This window comes from Thermobia domestica, chromosome 7 (assembly GCF_964235325.1).
Source record: "Thermobia domestica chromosome 7, izTheDome1.hap1.1, whole genome shotgun sequence".
NCBI lineage: Eukaryota > Metazoa > Arthropoda > Insecta > Zygentoma > Lepismatidae > Thermobia > Thermobia domestica.
The window spans coordinates 207,210,457-207,226,561 of record NC_137460.1 but is presented as its reverse complement, the minus strand read 5'-3'; the positions used below and the strand labels follow the sequence as shown (position 1 = coordinate 207,226,561).

The following is a 16,105-nucleotide window of genomic DNA, read 5'->3' as shown; positions in this document are numbered from 1 at the left end:
AAATAAGTTGCGAAAGCATTTGCCTTCTCGAGATCGGTGTGAAGAGGATGGGTATTGAGCATGATAGGGTAAGTAGGTCTTTGGAATTTTCCAGTAAGTAATTTGAATTTTTGCCAATATTGAGTAGGATTGGATTTAATGGAAAGAGAATTACAGGCTCGCGTCCACTGTCGGCGCTTATAGGCAGAGAGATAATTAGAGACCATTCTGTTCCATTGGCGATGGAGGCGAAGTGCGTCAGGATTTCGAGTTCGTTGATAGTCCCTAAAGGCTTCTCGTGATGCAGTAATGATTTGACGATATTGAGGTGGTACAGGCGGTTTATGAGGGAAACGCATCTTAACAGGTATATGATCTTGAGCTGCTTGTAAGATTGTCTCTTGAATTTTGTCGGTAAGATGGTAAAGATCCTGTTCAGAAGTAGGAGCAGGTACGGAATGCAGTACTCTGGTAATATCTGATTGGTAAGCGTTCCAGTCAGCATGCTGATAGTCATAGTATTTGATAGGTTCAGGCTGTCGTGTGGGTTGTATAGGTGAGGTGATATCGATCAAAATTGGAGCGTGATCACTGCCAAAAGGCGGGAGAACACGAATGTTTGCGATATTGAGCGTAGTAGAGGTTATGATGACATAAGGGGTTGTATCGCTGATTGGTCTTGAGGCAGAAGGAAGGTCTTTGATTTCAGCTGTCAGGTGATTTTGGAGCTGATGAAATCCAAGTCATTTGCCCAATCAAATTGCGTCAACGAATCGACAGTGAGAGGTTACAATTATATCACAAACATAGATGTGTTGTCTGCACTAGTACTCATTTTAATGTAGGCAGAAAAGTCACTAGGAAATAAAAAACAGAGAAAATAGAAACATTTTTATATTATGACGAGAAATTACCTGCCTGCACTCGGTTATTACCATCAGTGAGCAATCTACTGCCATCTGTTGGCATTTCTTCTTGTTTTACGTCTTGAACATGGGCACAACAGAGAGGAATAAAATGATTATGGTATAGTTTACAGCTATTTATGTTTTCAAATGTACGAATATGTAGTTGGTTGTGCTTTCTTGAAGATATTTGATGCCTATTTCCAACTGTGTAACGCAAACCGAAACTGTTCTATCTGTGAGCGCACTATTGCTATGCAACAATTTTCTGGCTGTTTACAATACGAAAACAATAACATTTAACAATGGAATGATTGGTAAATAATCCATGAAAAGCTGATGAAACATTGAGATTGCTTTAATAAATGTAATTTTCCGATTTCATTCAATATATACTGGATGTTGTGAATGGCACCAACATGGCGGATGGGTTGCGTAGCAGTTATGTATGTATAGGGACTCGTTAAATCATGCTCGTAGTGCAATTTCAAATCGAGATAGAACCGCAAATTACACAAGCATGAGTATGAACGCACTTATTGTAACCAAATAGCAGCGTCTAAGATTTACATTTATTTAGGCCATATCTACTTTGGATTGAATGAAAAGTATCTAACACCACAAGCTCTCGCCATAACTCTGAAGGCATTGCTAATATAAATTGGAAGACAGGGCGCTCTCGTCATATTCACCTGGCGACTATAGTCGATAGTCTATAAGTCGTGCTATTATTATTAGGCTAATTGTTCGTTAGTTTAGTTAGTTTTTAGTACGTGCGGAGGATTGTTCCCATCGGCCTTCGGGTCCGAGCCGCACAAGTTAGTTAGGGTTTTTGCTGATTACTAATTTGGTTGTCAAGTCCGCTCACACCTGCACGGGGCGCTACACTTTAGTGTTTTTGCGCAACGTCAGGCACTATACTAATTATCCCCCTAGGTGGTGACGCAACACTTCGGTGTTAGCGGTACGCCAGTTTAATTAGTTGTCTGAACATCGTCCTTCTATCTTTAATAGTCTCATCTCTTAGCGTCCTAATTTCCGGCGGCTCTAGACTGACGAAAGGCTTCGCCTTTCCGACGTCCTCTTTACGACGACGACATGCCTAAGACCCCGGACTTTTCTTCCACGAAGGGCAAACATCAGGGCCTACCTTCTACTATAATGGGACCCCCCGAGAACCTCGCAGGGATGCTCCGCGCTCTCAGAAGCGCACCAAACCCACTAGTTCATCTCAATCTTCCGAGGGATCGCCCCCTCGTGATCGCGACCGTTCTCGTTCTCCACCGAAGCCGTCCTACACCGAAGTTCTCAAAAGTCCACCAAAACCAGCTCCTGGTGCCTCAATCAGTGACTCTCCTCAAATTACACCAGCCTCCTCTGTGGAAAACCTCATGGACGTGAATGCCGACATTCCCGCTGTCTTCAATATTCTCTTTACCAACCTCAGCCCGGCTTACTCCAATATCAAATCCTTTTACCAGCAAATTATGCGTTACTGCAATAGACTGGATTTAAAACAGCTATTGAAAACCCAGAATGGCATCCTTCTTAAATCTACAAACCCTGAATTATATCAACAGCTAATCCATAAAGTAGGACCGGCGATGTTTGGCCCCAATGCCAAAATCCAACTACTGTCGTCCACCACTTCAAAGACACCACCACCACCTCGTCGCACCGCTCTTCTCTCCGCGGTAATCCGTGGAGTAGAGCCCACTTTGACAGAGCAAGACATTCTGGACGAACTTAAAGAGGAAGGTCTTCATCCTAAACGTGCCATTCGCATCAAAAATGCTAACGGGCCCACGTATATGGTGCGCATCCTGACGGATGACCAAAATTTAATTGACAATATCCTCCGCAACGGAGTATATATCTATCGTTGCCACCACCGGGTGGAGCCTTCCCGCACTCCTCCGCCAGTCCCATTGCGGTGTGAAAATTGTTTTTCTTACAATACGCACCCTACGAACAAATGCACGTTGCCTACGATCTGCCCACACTGCAAGGGGTCCCACAAGGTCAAAAGCTGCCCCAACCTCCAACAGCCGCCCACCTGCAATACCTGTGATGGTCCCCACCCTACACATTCGTATCGTTGCCAGAAGAAGCCACAGCCGTTACCTGACAAACCGGAAACTGTTGTACCGCAACGACTCCATCCGGCCGCTCAAATATCAACGGGCACTCAAACGTCTCTCTTACCACCACCAACAGTCGAGAATGTGCTTCAATTCGTCACACTGGTCTTACAAAATATCTTTCCTTACCAGCGTGAAGCCATTCTCACACACGCCACCAAAGCGGCCATGGATGTCTTTCACCTCCATATGGCTGCCACTTATTCCGGTTTGTCAACTTATTTCCACTTTCACTCTGATCCACCGTCATGAATCTCCGATCGACAGGAAGACGCCCGATACATCTCCTCTTTTCCAACGTCCGCTCGCTGAGAACCAATCGTGTTCTCCTTGAAACGATGGCTACAGCTTACCAAGCGGACTGCATTCTTCTGAACGAAACTTTCCTTAAATTCAATGAACCATATTACTTTCCACATTATCACCTGCTTCGTTCAGATTTCTCGCCAACTGTTGCTCGAGGTGGTGCTGCTCTGGCTGTCCGACCTTCCTTCCCTTACCGCCATATCACACCTATTAATGCTGGTTTATACCCGGAGAGCGTCATTACTACAGTTTATTTAGCAAATCGAATCATTACCGTTGCCACCATTTACGTACGATCCACACAACCACTGCCTTACCGTTTTCTGAATTATCTCGATACCCATTTCACAACCTACATACTTCTGGCTGATCTTAATTACTCTTCTCGTACTTCCTTCTTACGACTAAAGCATCCTTCATGCCAATCCCACAAGCAACTCGTCCTGTTAGTGGCACCACGCCTGATGTTGTACTTGTCACCAACAAACTGCTACCATCTGCTACGGTTGACGTCTTGGGGACCATCGGCAGCGACCATCTTCCTGTCTTACTTACCATCACTCAACCTGGCCGTGATGCTGTTCCAACTACTCCGTCTACAAACTATAATTTTCATCGGGCCGACTGGACGAAATATCATTCATCTATCACAGAGACGCTTACAGGTGCCTGCACTGACCTCTCTACATCCGATTCCATTCTCCAACTTACGGAAACGCTAACTGACGGGATCAGTCATGGCACAGCCCAGGCGGTCCCTATCTACACGCCGCATTTTTTCAGGCCACCTCTGCCTCCATATGCCCGTACGCTTCTAGCTCGGTCTCATGGCTATCTTACGGAATATAAGCGCACCAGAGATCCACTCTTTTTCCATCTACACAAGCAATTCCAACGTATGGTCAAGTCGTTCATAATAGCCAGAAAACGTCTCACGTGGCGCACCTGCTGCAACCAACTCCGCACCGAGCGAAATCCCACTAAATTCTGGGCCCTATTTAAACGACTTACTTCACAATCCACCCGACCGCACTATCCACTTATTATTAATAATACCGCTCCAGCGACAGCCGCAGCTACAGCACAAGCTTTCGCCGACCATTTTCAAACCGTTTTCACACCGCACATGGATCCAATCTTCACCCACCCGACGCACCAACATATCATTGCAGCAGGCGCCCCACGTCAGCCTCTCTTTGAACCGCTTTTCGCCCATCAGCCAACGGACAACAGAGCTCAACTTGCACCCATCACCGCTGCAGATATCACCTCTGTTCTGTCCAATCAACGTAACACGTCTCCGGGAGTGGACTCCATAAGCTACCGCCAACTGTCCAAAGCGCCGCCTCTCTTTCATAGATTACTCGCACTCCTGTACACCGCCATTCTCACCACGGGCCTTTTTCCACCTGCCTGGAAGCTAGCAAAAATAGTAGTCTTTCTCAAACCTGGGAAAGATCCGAGCCAGGTCACCTCCTACAGGCCAATCAGCCTCACCGCAGCTTTCAGTAAGACCTTTGAACGCATTATAGTGAAACGGCTCCATGCTTATATTCAACGCCATAACATCCTTCCACTCTCACAAGCTGGCTTTAGACCCTCTTTTGCTACCTCAGATCAGTTGCTCAAACTTTCCTCACTGCTCATTAACCAATACTACAAGCATCTTCCGGCGGTCCTGATTTCATTTGATATTGAACGGGCTTTCGATACAGTGTGGCATGAATGATTGCTTTACAAACTTCAACGGCTCTTACCTCTCCCATATGTCCGTCTCATTGCAAATTTTTTAACGGACAGGCAGGCCTTTATCACTATCAACGGTGCAGAGTCCACTAAATTCCCACTCCGAGCCGGGGTACCCCAAGGGTCAGTTCTATCCCCTCTATTATATATATTATATGTTTCGGATATGCCTATCCCACCACCACCGGTCCATGCGCTCCAATACGCAGATGACACCGCATATCTTGCCCTGGGATCCTCGGTGGACCGCATCTCCACCCATTTACAAACACCCATAGATAGTCTTATCGCCTGGTGCTTAAAGTGGAAACTAAAGATCAACCCAACCAAAACCCTGATGACGCTCTTCGGGCCAAATAAAAACAAATATTGCCCTACCCGAAATCCGGACCGCCTCCATATCACCGTCTTGGACTCCACTATACCTCTAGGCAATAGTCTGAAATACCTGGGTGTGCATTTTGACAGCCATCTGACGTGGCGATTCCACCTTCGGACTTTGGAGCAAAACGTCCGCCAGCGTTTATATCTACTGAGTCGGTTGAAGGGCACTACATAGGGCTTAGATTCCGCTCTCCTACTTTATACCTATAAGGTGTTTGTTCGTCCCGTCATCACCTACGGCCATCTCGCCTGGCTATCAGCCTGTAAATTCTATTATGATCGCCTCCAAGTTCTGGAACGCCGCGCCATTCGCATTGCTTATTCCCTACCAGTTCGCACACCCACCGCCCTTGTCTACCAGCAAACAACCATGCCGTCTCTTCTAAACCACATCTATCGCCTCCGGACCCGCTATATCACACAGCATATCAATAATACCCATCCAATTCTTGCCGAACTTCTAGACCAGACACCTGCACTTCCTCGCCGTGCATATCCTCCTCTGGATCATCTCCTGGCTATCTATGAAAGAGAGGCGCAGACGGCTGATTATAACCCGGGCCGCCGAATCTATCACAGCCATCCATCCATCTATCCCACATAATTTATAATTTACACTTACTCAAATGCTTACTTATCCACCGTAGCTGACCATAAAGGCTGAATAACATCTTCCTCCAGCTTTAATCACATCCTATTAACCATCCATCTTATCTTGCTTCAATAGTTTTGTAACTACTCTGGCCACAGAGACGGCGTAACCGTCTACGGCCCGCCCGTCGTATGATGGGAATGAAATGCTTTATGTTCTTGTTGTTGTTGTTGCTCTCGTCATACTCACCTGGCGACTATAGTCGAAGGTCTATAAGTCGTGCGATTAATATTAGGCTAATTGTTCGTTAGTTTAGTTCGTTGTTCTCTTGTGCGGAGGATTGTTCCCATCGGCCTTCGGGTCCGAGCCGCACAAGATAGTTAGGGCTTGCTGATTACTAACTTTGGTTTGCCAGTCCACTTATACCCTGCACGGGTCGCAGCACTTAGTGTTTTGCGAAACGTCAGGCATCTTACTAATTCTAGCCGGGTACGCACAACACTCCGGTGTTTGTGTTGCACCACATTCTTTCCTCTCGGAATACCTGCATTATCTATTCATCGTTTCATCCTTTTGTCTCATCTTTTCCGGTGGCTCCTGACCGACGAAAGGCTTTGCCTTTCTGACGTCACTATCAACCGACGCAATGCCAAAGACCCCGGACTTTTCATCAGCCAAAGGCAAACATCAAGGCCTTCCCTCCACTGTTATGGGACCCCCGCGAGAACCAAGGCGAGATGCTCCACGGACACAAAAGCGCGCGAAAGCTTCTAGCACGTCTCAATCCTCCGAGTTCTCGCCCCCTCGTGATAGAGATCGTTCCCGTTCTCCTGCTAAACTATCCTACACCGAAGCATTGTTGAGTCCACCTAAGCCTACCCCCGGTGCGTCCACTACCACCTCTCCTGCAGTTACGCCAGCTACCTCTTTCGAAAATCTTATGGACATTGGTGTCACCAATCCATCCACTCCAACTATTTTCAACATTTTGTTCACAAATCTCAGCCTAGCTTACGCAACCATAAAATCGTTCTACCAGCAGCTTATGCGTTACTGCACTAGGCTAGATTTGAAACAACTTGTCAGAACCCAAAACGGCATTATTCCCAAAACAACTAACGATAAGCTGTATCAACAACTGATCAATAAAGTAGGACCGGCAATGTTTAGGCCAGACGCCAAAATCCAACTCTTAACGCCTACAACCTCGAAGACACCACCACCACCTCGACGTACTGCTCTCCTATCGGCCGTGATTCTTGGTGTTGATCCCACACTCACGGAGCAGGACATCTTGGAGGAACTAAAGGAGGAGGGGCTACATCCAAAGCGAGCTATAAGGATTCAAAACGCAAATGAGCCAATTTACATGGTGCGCATACTCACTGACGACCAGAATCTCATCGACAATATCCTCCGCAACGGAGTATATATGTTCGTTACCACCATCGAGTGGAACCATCTCGCACTCCGCCACCAGTTCCGTTGCGGTGTGAGAATTGTCTCTCCTACAACAATCATCCCACTAATAAATGTACATTACCCACAGTGTGCCCACATTGCAAGGGGTCCCACAAGATGAAGAGCTGCCCAAATCTACAACAGCCGGCAAACTGCAACACGTGCGATGGTCCCCACCCAACGTATTCATACCGATGCCCGAAGAAGCCACAACCGCTCCCTGACAAGCCAGAAACTGTCGTCCCCCTTCGCCTTCATCCGGCAACACAAATATCCACTGGCACCCAAACCTCTCTCTTACCGCCCCCAACGGTAGAGAACATACTTCAATTTGTTACATTGGTACTCCAGAATACTTCCCCTACCAGCGGGAAACCTACTTTCCCACGCCACTAAAGCTGCCATGGATATTTTTCACCTTCACATGGCTGCTACTTACTCGGGCCTATCAACCTATTTCCACTTTCATTCACATCCGCCATCATGAATCACAGACCGCAAGACAGACGATCGATCCGCTTGCTTTATTGCAACATCCGCTCTCTACCAAAGAATCGGGTTCTATTGGAGACCATGGCAACAGCGTACCAAGCGGACTGTATTCTACTCAATGAAACTTTTCTAAAAAGCTCAGAACCTTATTATTTCCCCCACTATCGCCTGTTACGTTCAGATTTTCCGCAACCTGTTGCTCGGGGTGGCGCTGCGCTGGCCGTTCGATCTTTCTTACCATCCCGCCATGTCACACATATTCATCCTAGCTTATACCCGGAGAGCGTCATTGCCACCGTCTACTTTTCCAACAAAATTATCACAGTTGCCACAATTTACGTCCGGCCGACTCAACCACTACCCTACCGCTTTCCTACCTACCTGGATACTCATTTTAATACGTACGTACTCCTGGCGGATCTTAATTATTCATCACGCACCGCAGATCAAAAGCAACGATTTGAAGATTTCCTCTTGACAACTAAGGCATCCTTCATGCCATTACCGCAAGCCACTCGACCGCTTACTGACACTACGCCCGATGTAGTCCTAGTGTCTCATAATCTGGTCACCATTTCCACTGTTGACGTCCTAGGGACCATCGGGAGCGATCATCTGCCGGTTCTACTCACCATTACTCGCCCTAGCCGAGATGCCACTCCCCTTCCACCGTCTACTAAATACAACTTTCATAGGGCGGACTGGCACAAATATCAAACCTTTATAACGGATAAACTTACGGGTACATCCCCCGATCTTACTACCTCCTTCGCCATCACCCAACTTGCTACCACGCTCACCGATACTATCCTTCAGGGCACAGACCAGTCAGTTCCTAAAGCAACAACGCCTCAGTCAAGGCCCCCTCTACCTCCTTATGCTCGTACGCTTTTAGACCGCTCCCAGGGCTACCTTACAGAATACAGACGCACCAGGGACCACCATTTCTTACATTTACATAAACAACTACAGCATATGGTCCATTCTTATATCATCGCCAAAAACCGTCTCATGTGGCGCGCTTCTTGTAATCACCTCCGTCGGGAACAAAACCCGGCAAAATTCTGGGCCCTCTTCAAACGCCTTACCTTTCAATCCAATAGACCGGAATACCCGCTTCTCATCAATAATACAGCTCCAGCGTCTGATGCAGATATTGCCCAAGCCTTCGCCGACCATTTCCAAACAGTATTTACACCACATATGAATCCGATTTTCGCTCATCCTAGTCACCAACATATCACAGCAGCAGGTACTCCACATCAGCCTCTCTTGGCACCGACTTTCGCACCTCAGCCTCCACCTCGCACTAGTCTCCTACAACCCATCCTGTTGAAGACATTCATTCCGTACTCTCTAACAGACGTAACACCTCACCGGGGGAGGACTCAATCACCTACCGCCAGCTGTCTCGCGCGCCACCTCTCTTCCATGGATTGCTGGCACTCCTCTACACCGCCATTCTCACCACAGGCTTTTTTCCTTCTGCCTGGAAATTAGCTAAAATAATTGTCTTTCTTAAACCAGGCAAGAATCCCACGGAGATCACCTCGTATAGACCCATCAGCCTCACTACTGTATTTAGTAAGACATTTGAGCGGATCATAGTGAAACGGCTTCATATGCATATAGAATGGCACAACATCCTTCCAGTCACGCAGGCCGGCTTCAGACCATTATTTGCCACATCAGACCAGCTCCTGAAACTCTCATCTTTGATCGCCAATCACTTCAATAAACATCTTCCTGCGGTCCTGATATCCTTTGATATTGAACGGGCTTTTGATACGGTATGGCATGAGGGTTTGCTTTATAAACTACAAACGCTTCTACCTCTTCCATATGTCCGCCTTATTTCCAACTTCTTATCTCAAAGGCATGGTTTCATCCAGATTAATAACGCCCAATCTACTGCCTTCCCCTTAAAAGCTGGCGTACCTAAGGGGTCGTTTTTATCCCCCCTCTTATATATCCTTTATGTTTCAGATATGCCTCTCCCACCTTCACCTATACATGCTTTTCAATATGCTGATGACACGGCGTATCTTGCCCTGGGATCGTCCGTGGATCGTATAACCACACAGCTACAAACTGCCATAGATGCTCTACTTGCTTGGTGTCTAAAATGGAAGCTCAAGATAAATCCAACCAAAACACAAATGACGCTCTTCGGGCCTAAAAAACATAAATACTGTCACTCAAGGAATCCGGACCGCTTACACATCACAGTCATGGGCTCCACCATACCTCTTAACAATAATATTAAATACCTCGGCGTGACTTTCGATAGCCATATGACCTGGCGCAGTCACTTACAAACCTTGGAGCAAAACATCCGTAAACGATTGTATTTACTGAGCCGTTTAAAGAGCAGTACATGGGGCTTAAATTCCAACCTACTGCTTTATACGTATAAGGTATTTGTTCGCCTCGCAATCACGTACGGACATCTCGCCTGGCTCTCGGCCAATAAATATTACTATGATCGCCTCAAGATATTGGAACGCCGAGCCATTCGAATCGCCTTTTCCCTGCCACCCCGAACGCCAAAAGCCCTTGTCTATTCACAAACTACAATGCCGTTTCTCCTTCCTTACATTTATCGTCTTCGAACCCGTTACATCCTGCAACACATTACAAACGCTCATCCGATCGTTGCAGACCTTTTAGATCAAATGCCTACCAATCCTCGTCGCATCTACCCACCTGTGGACCATCTGCTGGCAATCTATGAAAGAGAGGCTCACACAGCGGATTATAATCCAGCACGCCGCATATACCACAACCATCCGCACATATACCCTCCTTAAACTTCCTTTGTTGGCAGCTCATTCCTCTCCTGCACTTTGTCGCCTTTTGTTATGCCACACTAATTAACAATTCTACATTACATTAAGGCTGAATCTTTTACTTCTATAAATTCGTACATCACATGATTTCCAACTATCTTTCGTTGCATCACCAATCAATCAAAACTCTGGCCAGAGAGAAGGCGTAACCTTCTGTGGCCCGCCCATCTATGGATGGGAATGAAATGCTTTATATGTATGTATGTATGCTCTCGTCATACTCACCTAGCGACTATAGACATCTATTGGTCTATATTCGTACTAATTATCCAGGCTTATTATTGTTCGCTTAGTTAGCTCTTATCTTGCGGAGGATTCTCTTCAAGAATCGACATCGGCCTCACTGTCCGAGCCGCACATTTATAGTCAGGACTTGTTCTTACTAACTTGGTTGTACAGTCCACTTATAACCTGCACGGGGCGCTACATTTTGTGTGAGCGAAACGTCAGGCTTCTTACTAATCTCCATCTCTTGAAATCATCATGCCGGGGCCTCCAACTTCGACGAACAATCCATCTGGGCGACATAGCTTACCTGCCACGGTCATGGGACCACCTAAGGACCGCCGCACGCGACCACGGGAACGCGAACGCACTTCTTCTGGAGCATCTTCAGTCTCCACGAATTCTCCTGTCAGGGACAGAGATCGTTCTCGTTCGCCAACCAACATCAAAAAACCTAAATATACAGACGCTCTTAAAAGTCCACCTAAACGACAAGCCGAAACGATTCCTGTACCATCTGCCTCAACCTCATCCATTGAGGAGCCCATTATTGTCGACCAGCCAACGAATGCCATATACACCATTCATTTTAGTGGCCTAAAACCGGAGTACTTCACTATCAAAGCCATGTATCTCCAACTCATGCGCTATTGTACTCGACTCGACTTACACCAACTAGTGAAAACGCAAAATAGTATCCTTCTGAAAACAACCAATCCACAACTCTATGAACATCTAATCTATAAAGTGGGGCCAGCTATGTTTGGGACAAATGCGAAGATTCAACTTTTGAAAACACCAAATCAGAAGACACCGCCGCCACCTCGCCGCACACCTCTCTTATCAGTAGTCATTCGTGGCGTAGATCCAAACCTGGCCGAAAAAGAGATATTAGACGAACTCAAGGAAGACGACTATCACCCAAAGCGAGCATTACAAATTAAAAACGCTACTGGCCCGACATATATGGTGCGCCTGCACACCGAAGATCAAAACCTTGTAGATGAACTTCTTCAAAATGGGGTATATATCTACCGCTGCCATCATCGGGTGGAAGCGTCACGAACTCCACCGCCTCTCTCTTTACGGTGCGAGAATTGCCTCACATATAACGCCCATCCTACCAATAAATGCACGCTGCCATCTGTGTGTCCACATTGCAAAGGGGCTCATAAACTGAAAAGTTGTCCGAACCTTGAACAACCAGCGAACTGCAACACCTGTGGTGGACCACACCCTACCTACTCTTACCAATGCCCCCAAAAATCAAAGCCTCTGCCGGACAAACCTGAAACAGTAGTGCCTTTACGAATCCATCCAGCAACGCAAGTATCCACCGGCACACAAACCTCTCTTTTGCCGCCACCCACCGACGAAAATATACTTCAATTCATTACTCTAGTGCTCCAGAACACCTTCCCCTATCAACGGGAAGCTATCCTAACCCATGCTACGAAAGCAGTCTATGACATCTTCCACCTTCATATGGCTGCTACGTACTCCGGACTATCCACTTATTTCCATTTTCACTCTGATACTCAAACATGAAAAATCGCACACGGGGGAAGCGGCTAATCACATTTCTCTTCTCTAATATCCGCTCATTGCGCACTCATAGAGTACTCTTGGAAACCATGGCTGCCGCTAATAGTGTCGACTGCATATTACTCAATGAAACCTACTTAAAACCTAACGAGCGGTACTATTTTCCACATTACACTCTCACCCGAGCAGACCTACCGCAACACCCAGCTCACGGGGGAGCAGCTATAGCCATAAAGCCATCAATAACAAAACGTCATATTATACCCCCACACCCTGAGCGCTACTCTGAGCACGTTATTCAAACTGTCTACTTTCCATCACTCACCTTAACGGTTGCTACTATCTACGTCAGATCTACACAGCCATTGCCATATCACTTCTTGACATATCTTGACCTAAACTTCCGAACTTATATCCTGCTGGCCGACATTAACTATCATTCCCGCACTGCCACTCAGCAACAGCGCTTCACGGATTTTTTGGCCACTACCCATAGTAAGTGTATTCCATTGCCTCAACATACTCGCCCCGAAAGCAATACTACGCCAGATATAGCTATAGTCTCCAATAATCTCTTAACCCGCGCAACAGTGGAAGTCCTTTGTTCAGTTGGCAGCGACTATCTACCGCTTCTCCTTACGATACAACAACCAGCTCATACGCAGCCTCCTGCATCTTTACCTCCCAAATACAATTTCAGTAAGGCCGACTGGACTAAATATCAAACTCACATCAGCACACAACTGGCAAATACCAACTCCAATATTACCACATTTGATTCCATGGATCTCTTGGCAGCAACCCTAACGGAAGCAATCAGTGCTGGCACGGAATATGCAGTCCCCAAACTAACTGCACATCCACTCCGGCCCAACCTACCTCCGTACGCACTTACACTCTTAGATCGTTCCCATGCTTCTCTTAGAGAGTACCGCCAAACGCAAAATCCATACTTCTACCATATCCACAAGCAGTTCCAGCGCATGGTTAAGCATTACGTCATCGCCCGCAAGCGTCTTACCTGGCGCCAATCTTGTACTCCACTACGGAATGAGAGGAACCCGACGAAATTCTGGAACCTATTTAAACTCTGGAACCTATTTAAATTCTGGAACTTTCCAGAAACATGGTTCGCATTATCCACTAGTTGTAAGTGGCACAGTTCCTACCACAGATACTGAGAAAGCAACAGCGTTTGCCACTTACTTCGAAACGGCCTTTACACCCCACTCAGATCCTATTTTTGTCCATCCATCACATCATCATATTGCCATAGAGGGTGATCCAACTCAACCCTTACTCCAAGCTCAGTTTGGCGACCCACTAACTGATACCGATGTTCTTCTAGCCCCAATAACTTCCGAGGATATCCACCATGTACTTCAAGACAGACTTAATACAGCACCAGGAGCAGACAAAATAACATACCGGCAACTTTCACAGGCTCCCCCTCTTTTCCATACCTTGCTCGCAGTCCTCTATACTCTCATTCTTACAACAGGTTATATCCCTCACCAGTGGAAGCTCGCAAAAATCCTCGTCTTCCTAAAACCACGCAAAGACCCGGCATTAATCACATCCTACAGACCTATCAGCCTAACATCTGTCTTCAGTAAAACACTGGAACGGATCCTTGTGAAACGGCTCCATCCTTTCCTTGCCGCACGAAATATTCTTCCTTCTACACAGGCAGGCTTTCGCCCTTTCTTTGCCACTGGCGACCAACTCCTGAAACTCTCTTCACTCGTACTGAACCACTTTAATAAATACTTACCATCTGTGCTCATTTCCTTCGATATCGAACGTGCCTTCGATACTGTCTGGCACGAGGGGCTACTATACAAACTAAAGCGCCTACTCCCACTTCATTATGTACGAGTGATCGCCAATTTTCTCTACCAGCGACATGCATTTATCCAACTGCACCAAGGACATTCGCACGAATTTCTTTTAAGAGCAGGAGTTCCTCAAGGATCCGTAATCTCTCCACTTCTCTACATCCTATATGTAGCTGACATGCCTACTCCCTCACCGCCAATTCATGCTTTGCAGTTCGCAGATGATACCGCTTATCTCGCTCTCGGATCCTCTGTCGAGCGCATTAATCTACAATTACAGGCAGCCATAGATAACCTAATCTCCTGGTGCTTACGCTGGAAATTAAAATTAAACCCAACCAAAACCCAAATGACACTTTTTGCTCGCAACAAACACAAGTACTGTCCCACACGCACACCAGAGCGGCTACGTATTATGGTACTGGAATCAGAGATCTCGCTCAGCAATAGTGTTAAATATCTTGGGGTTCATTTCGATAAACACCTTACATGGCGCACCCAGCTGACTGTTCTCGAGCAAGACGTCCGCCGTCGACTCAACCTCTTGAGAAACTTAAAAGGCACAACCTGGGGCTTAAATGCTAACATCTTACTGTACACCTACAAAGTTTTCGTTCGATCAGCTATGACGTACGGTCATCTAGCTTGGCTTTCGGCGACTCCTCACTTTTATAATCGCCTACAACTCCTCAAGCGGCAGGCCTTACGCATTGCGTACTCTCTAACTAATCGAACCCCCAATGCTGAGCTCTATCAACGCACTACAATGCCTCATATCTTGGACCACCTCTATCGCTTACGCACGCGATACATTACTCACCATATAGCAACATCACATGAAACACTCACGGCCCTCCTAAGTGAGACCCCTGCTCTCCCCCGTACTGGATATCCTCCAATCGACCATCTACTGGCAATTTACGAACGCGAAACCAATTCTGCTGACTACAACCCTGGGGTCAAATATACCAACACCATCCTCATATCTATAGATAATACCTTTATTGCACTACATGCTGGCATTTCCGATACTTGGACACAGCATCACTATAACTGAGAAGCTTTTGCTTGCATCTCCTCTATAATAGCACCCTGTATCCAACCACAATAATTCTCTCCAAATACTAAAATCACCACTCTGGCCATAGAGACGGCATCACCGTCTGAGGCCCGCCCATCGTTTGATGGGAATGAAAGACAGAGGGAAAAAAAGCTCTCGTCGACGATACAGCCTACCTTGCCTTGGGGTCCTCTGTTGACCGAATTTCTATCCAGCTCCAATCTGCCATTGATACTCTGCTTGCCTGGTGCCTTCGGTGGAAATTGAAAATCAACCCACTCAAATGACACTCTTTGGGCCTAAGAAAAATAAGTACTCTCCATCACGCAATCCGGACCGTCTCTGCATCAATGTCATGGGTTCCACCATCCCTCTCCGCAACAGTACTACCTACCTCGGCGTTCAATTCGATAGCCACCTTACTTGGAGACCGCAACTAAAAACTCTAGAGACCAACATCCGCCGGCGTCTTTATTTGCTGAGTCGACTTAAAGGAACTACATGGGGCCTAAATTCTTCAATATTGTTATACACGTACAAGGTCTTCGTCCGACCAAGGTATTCGCATCGCCTATTCATTAT

General features: G+C 46.6%; 1 protein-coding gene across 1 annotated transcript; it reads left to right on the top strand.

Moving 5' to 3' along the window:
• The first annotated feature begins 8,087 nt into the window (after positions 1–8,087).
• Positions 8,088–9,506, top strand: LOC145689486 (uncharacterized). The gene has a single exon (XM_081763656.1). It carries the CDS (start codon positions 8,088–8,090, stop codon positions 9,504–9,506), a length of 1,419 nt encoding a protein of 472 aa, XP_081619782.1.
• Positions 9,507–16,105: the final 6,599 nt, after the last annotated feature.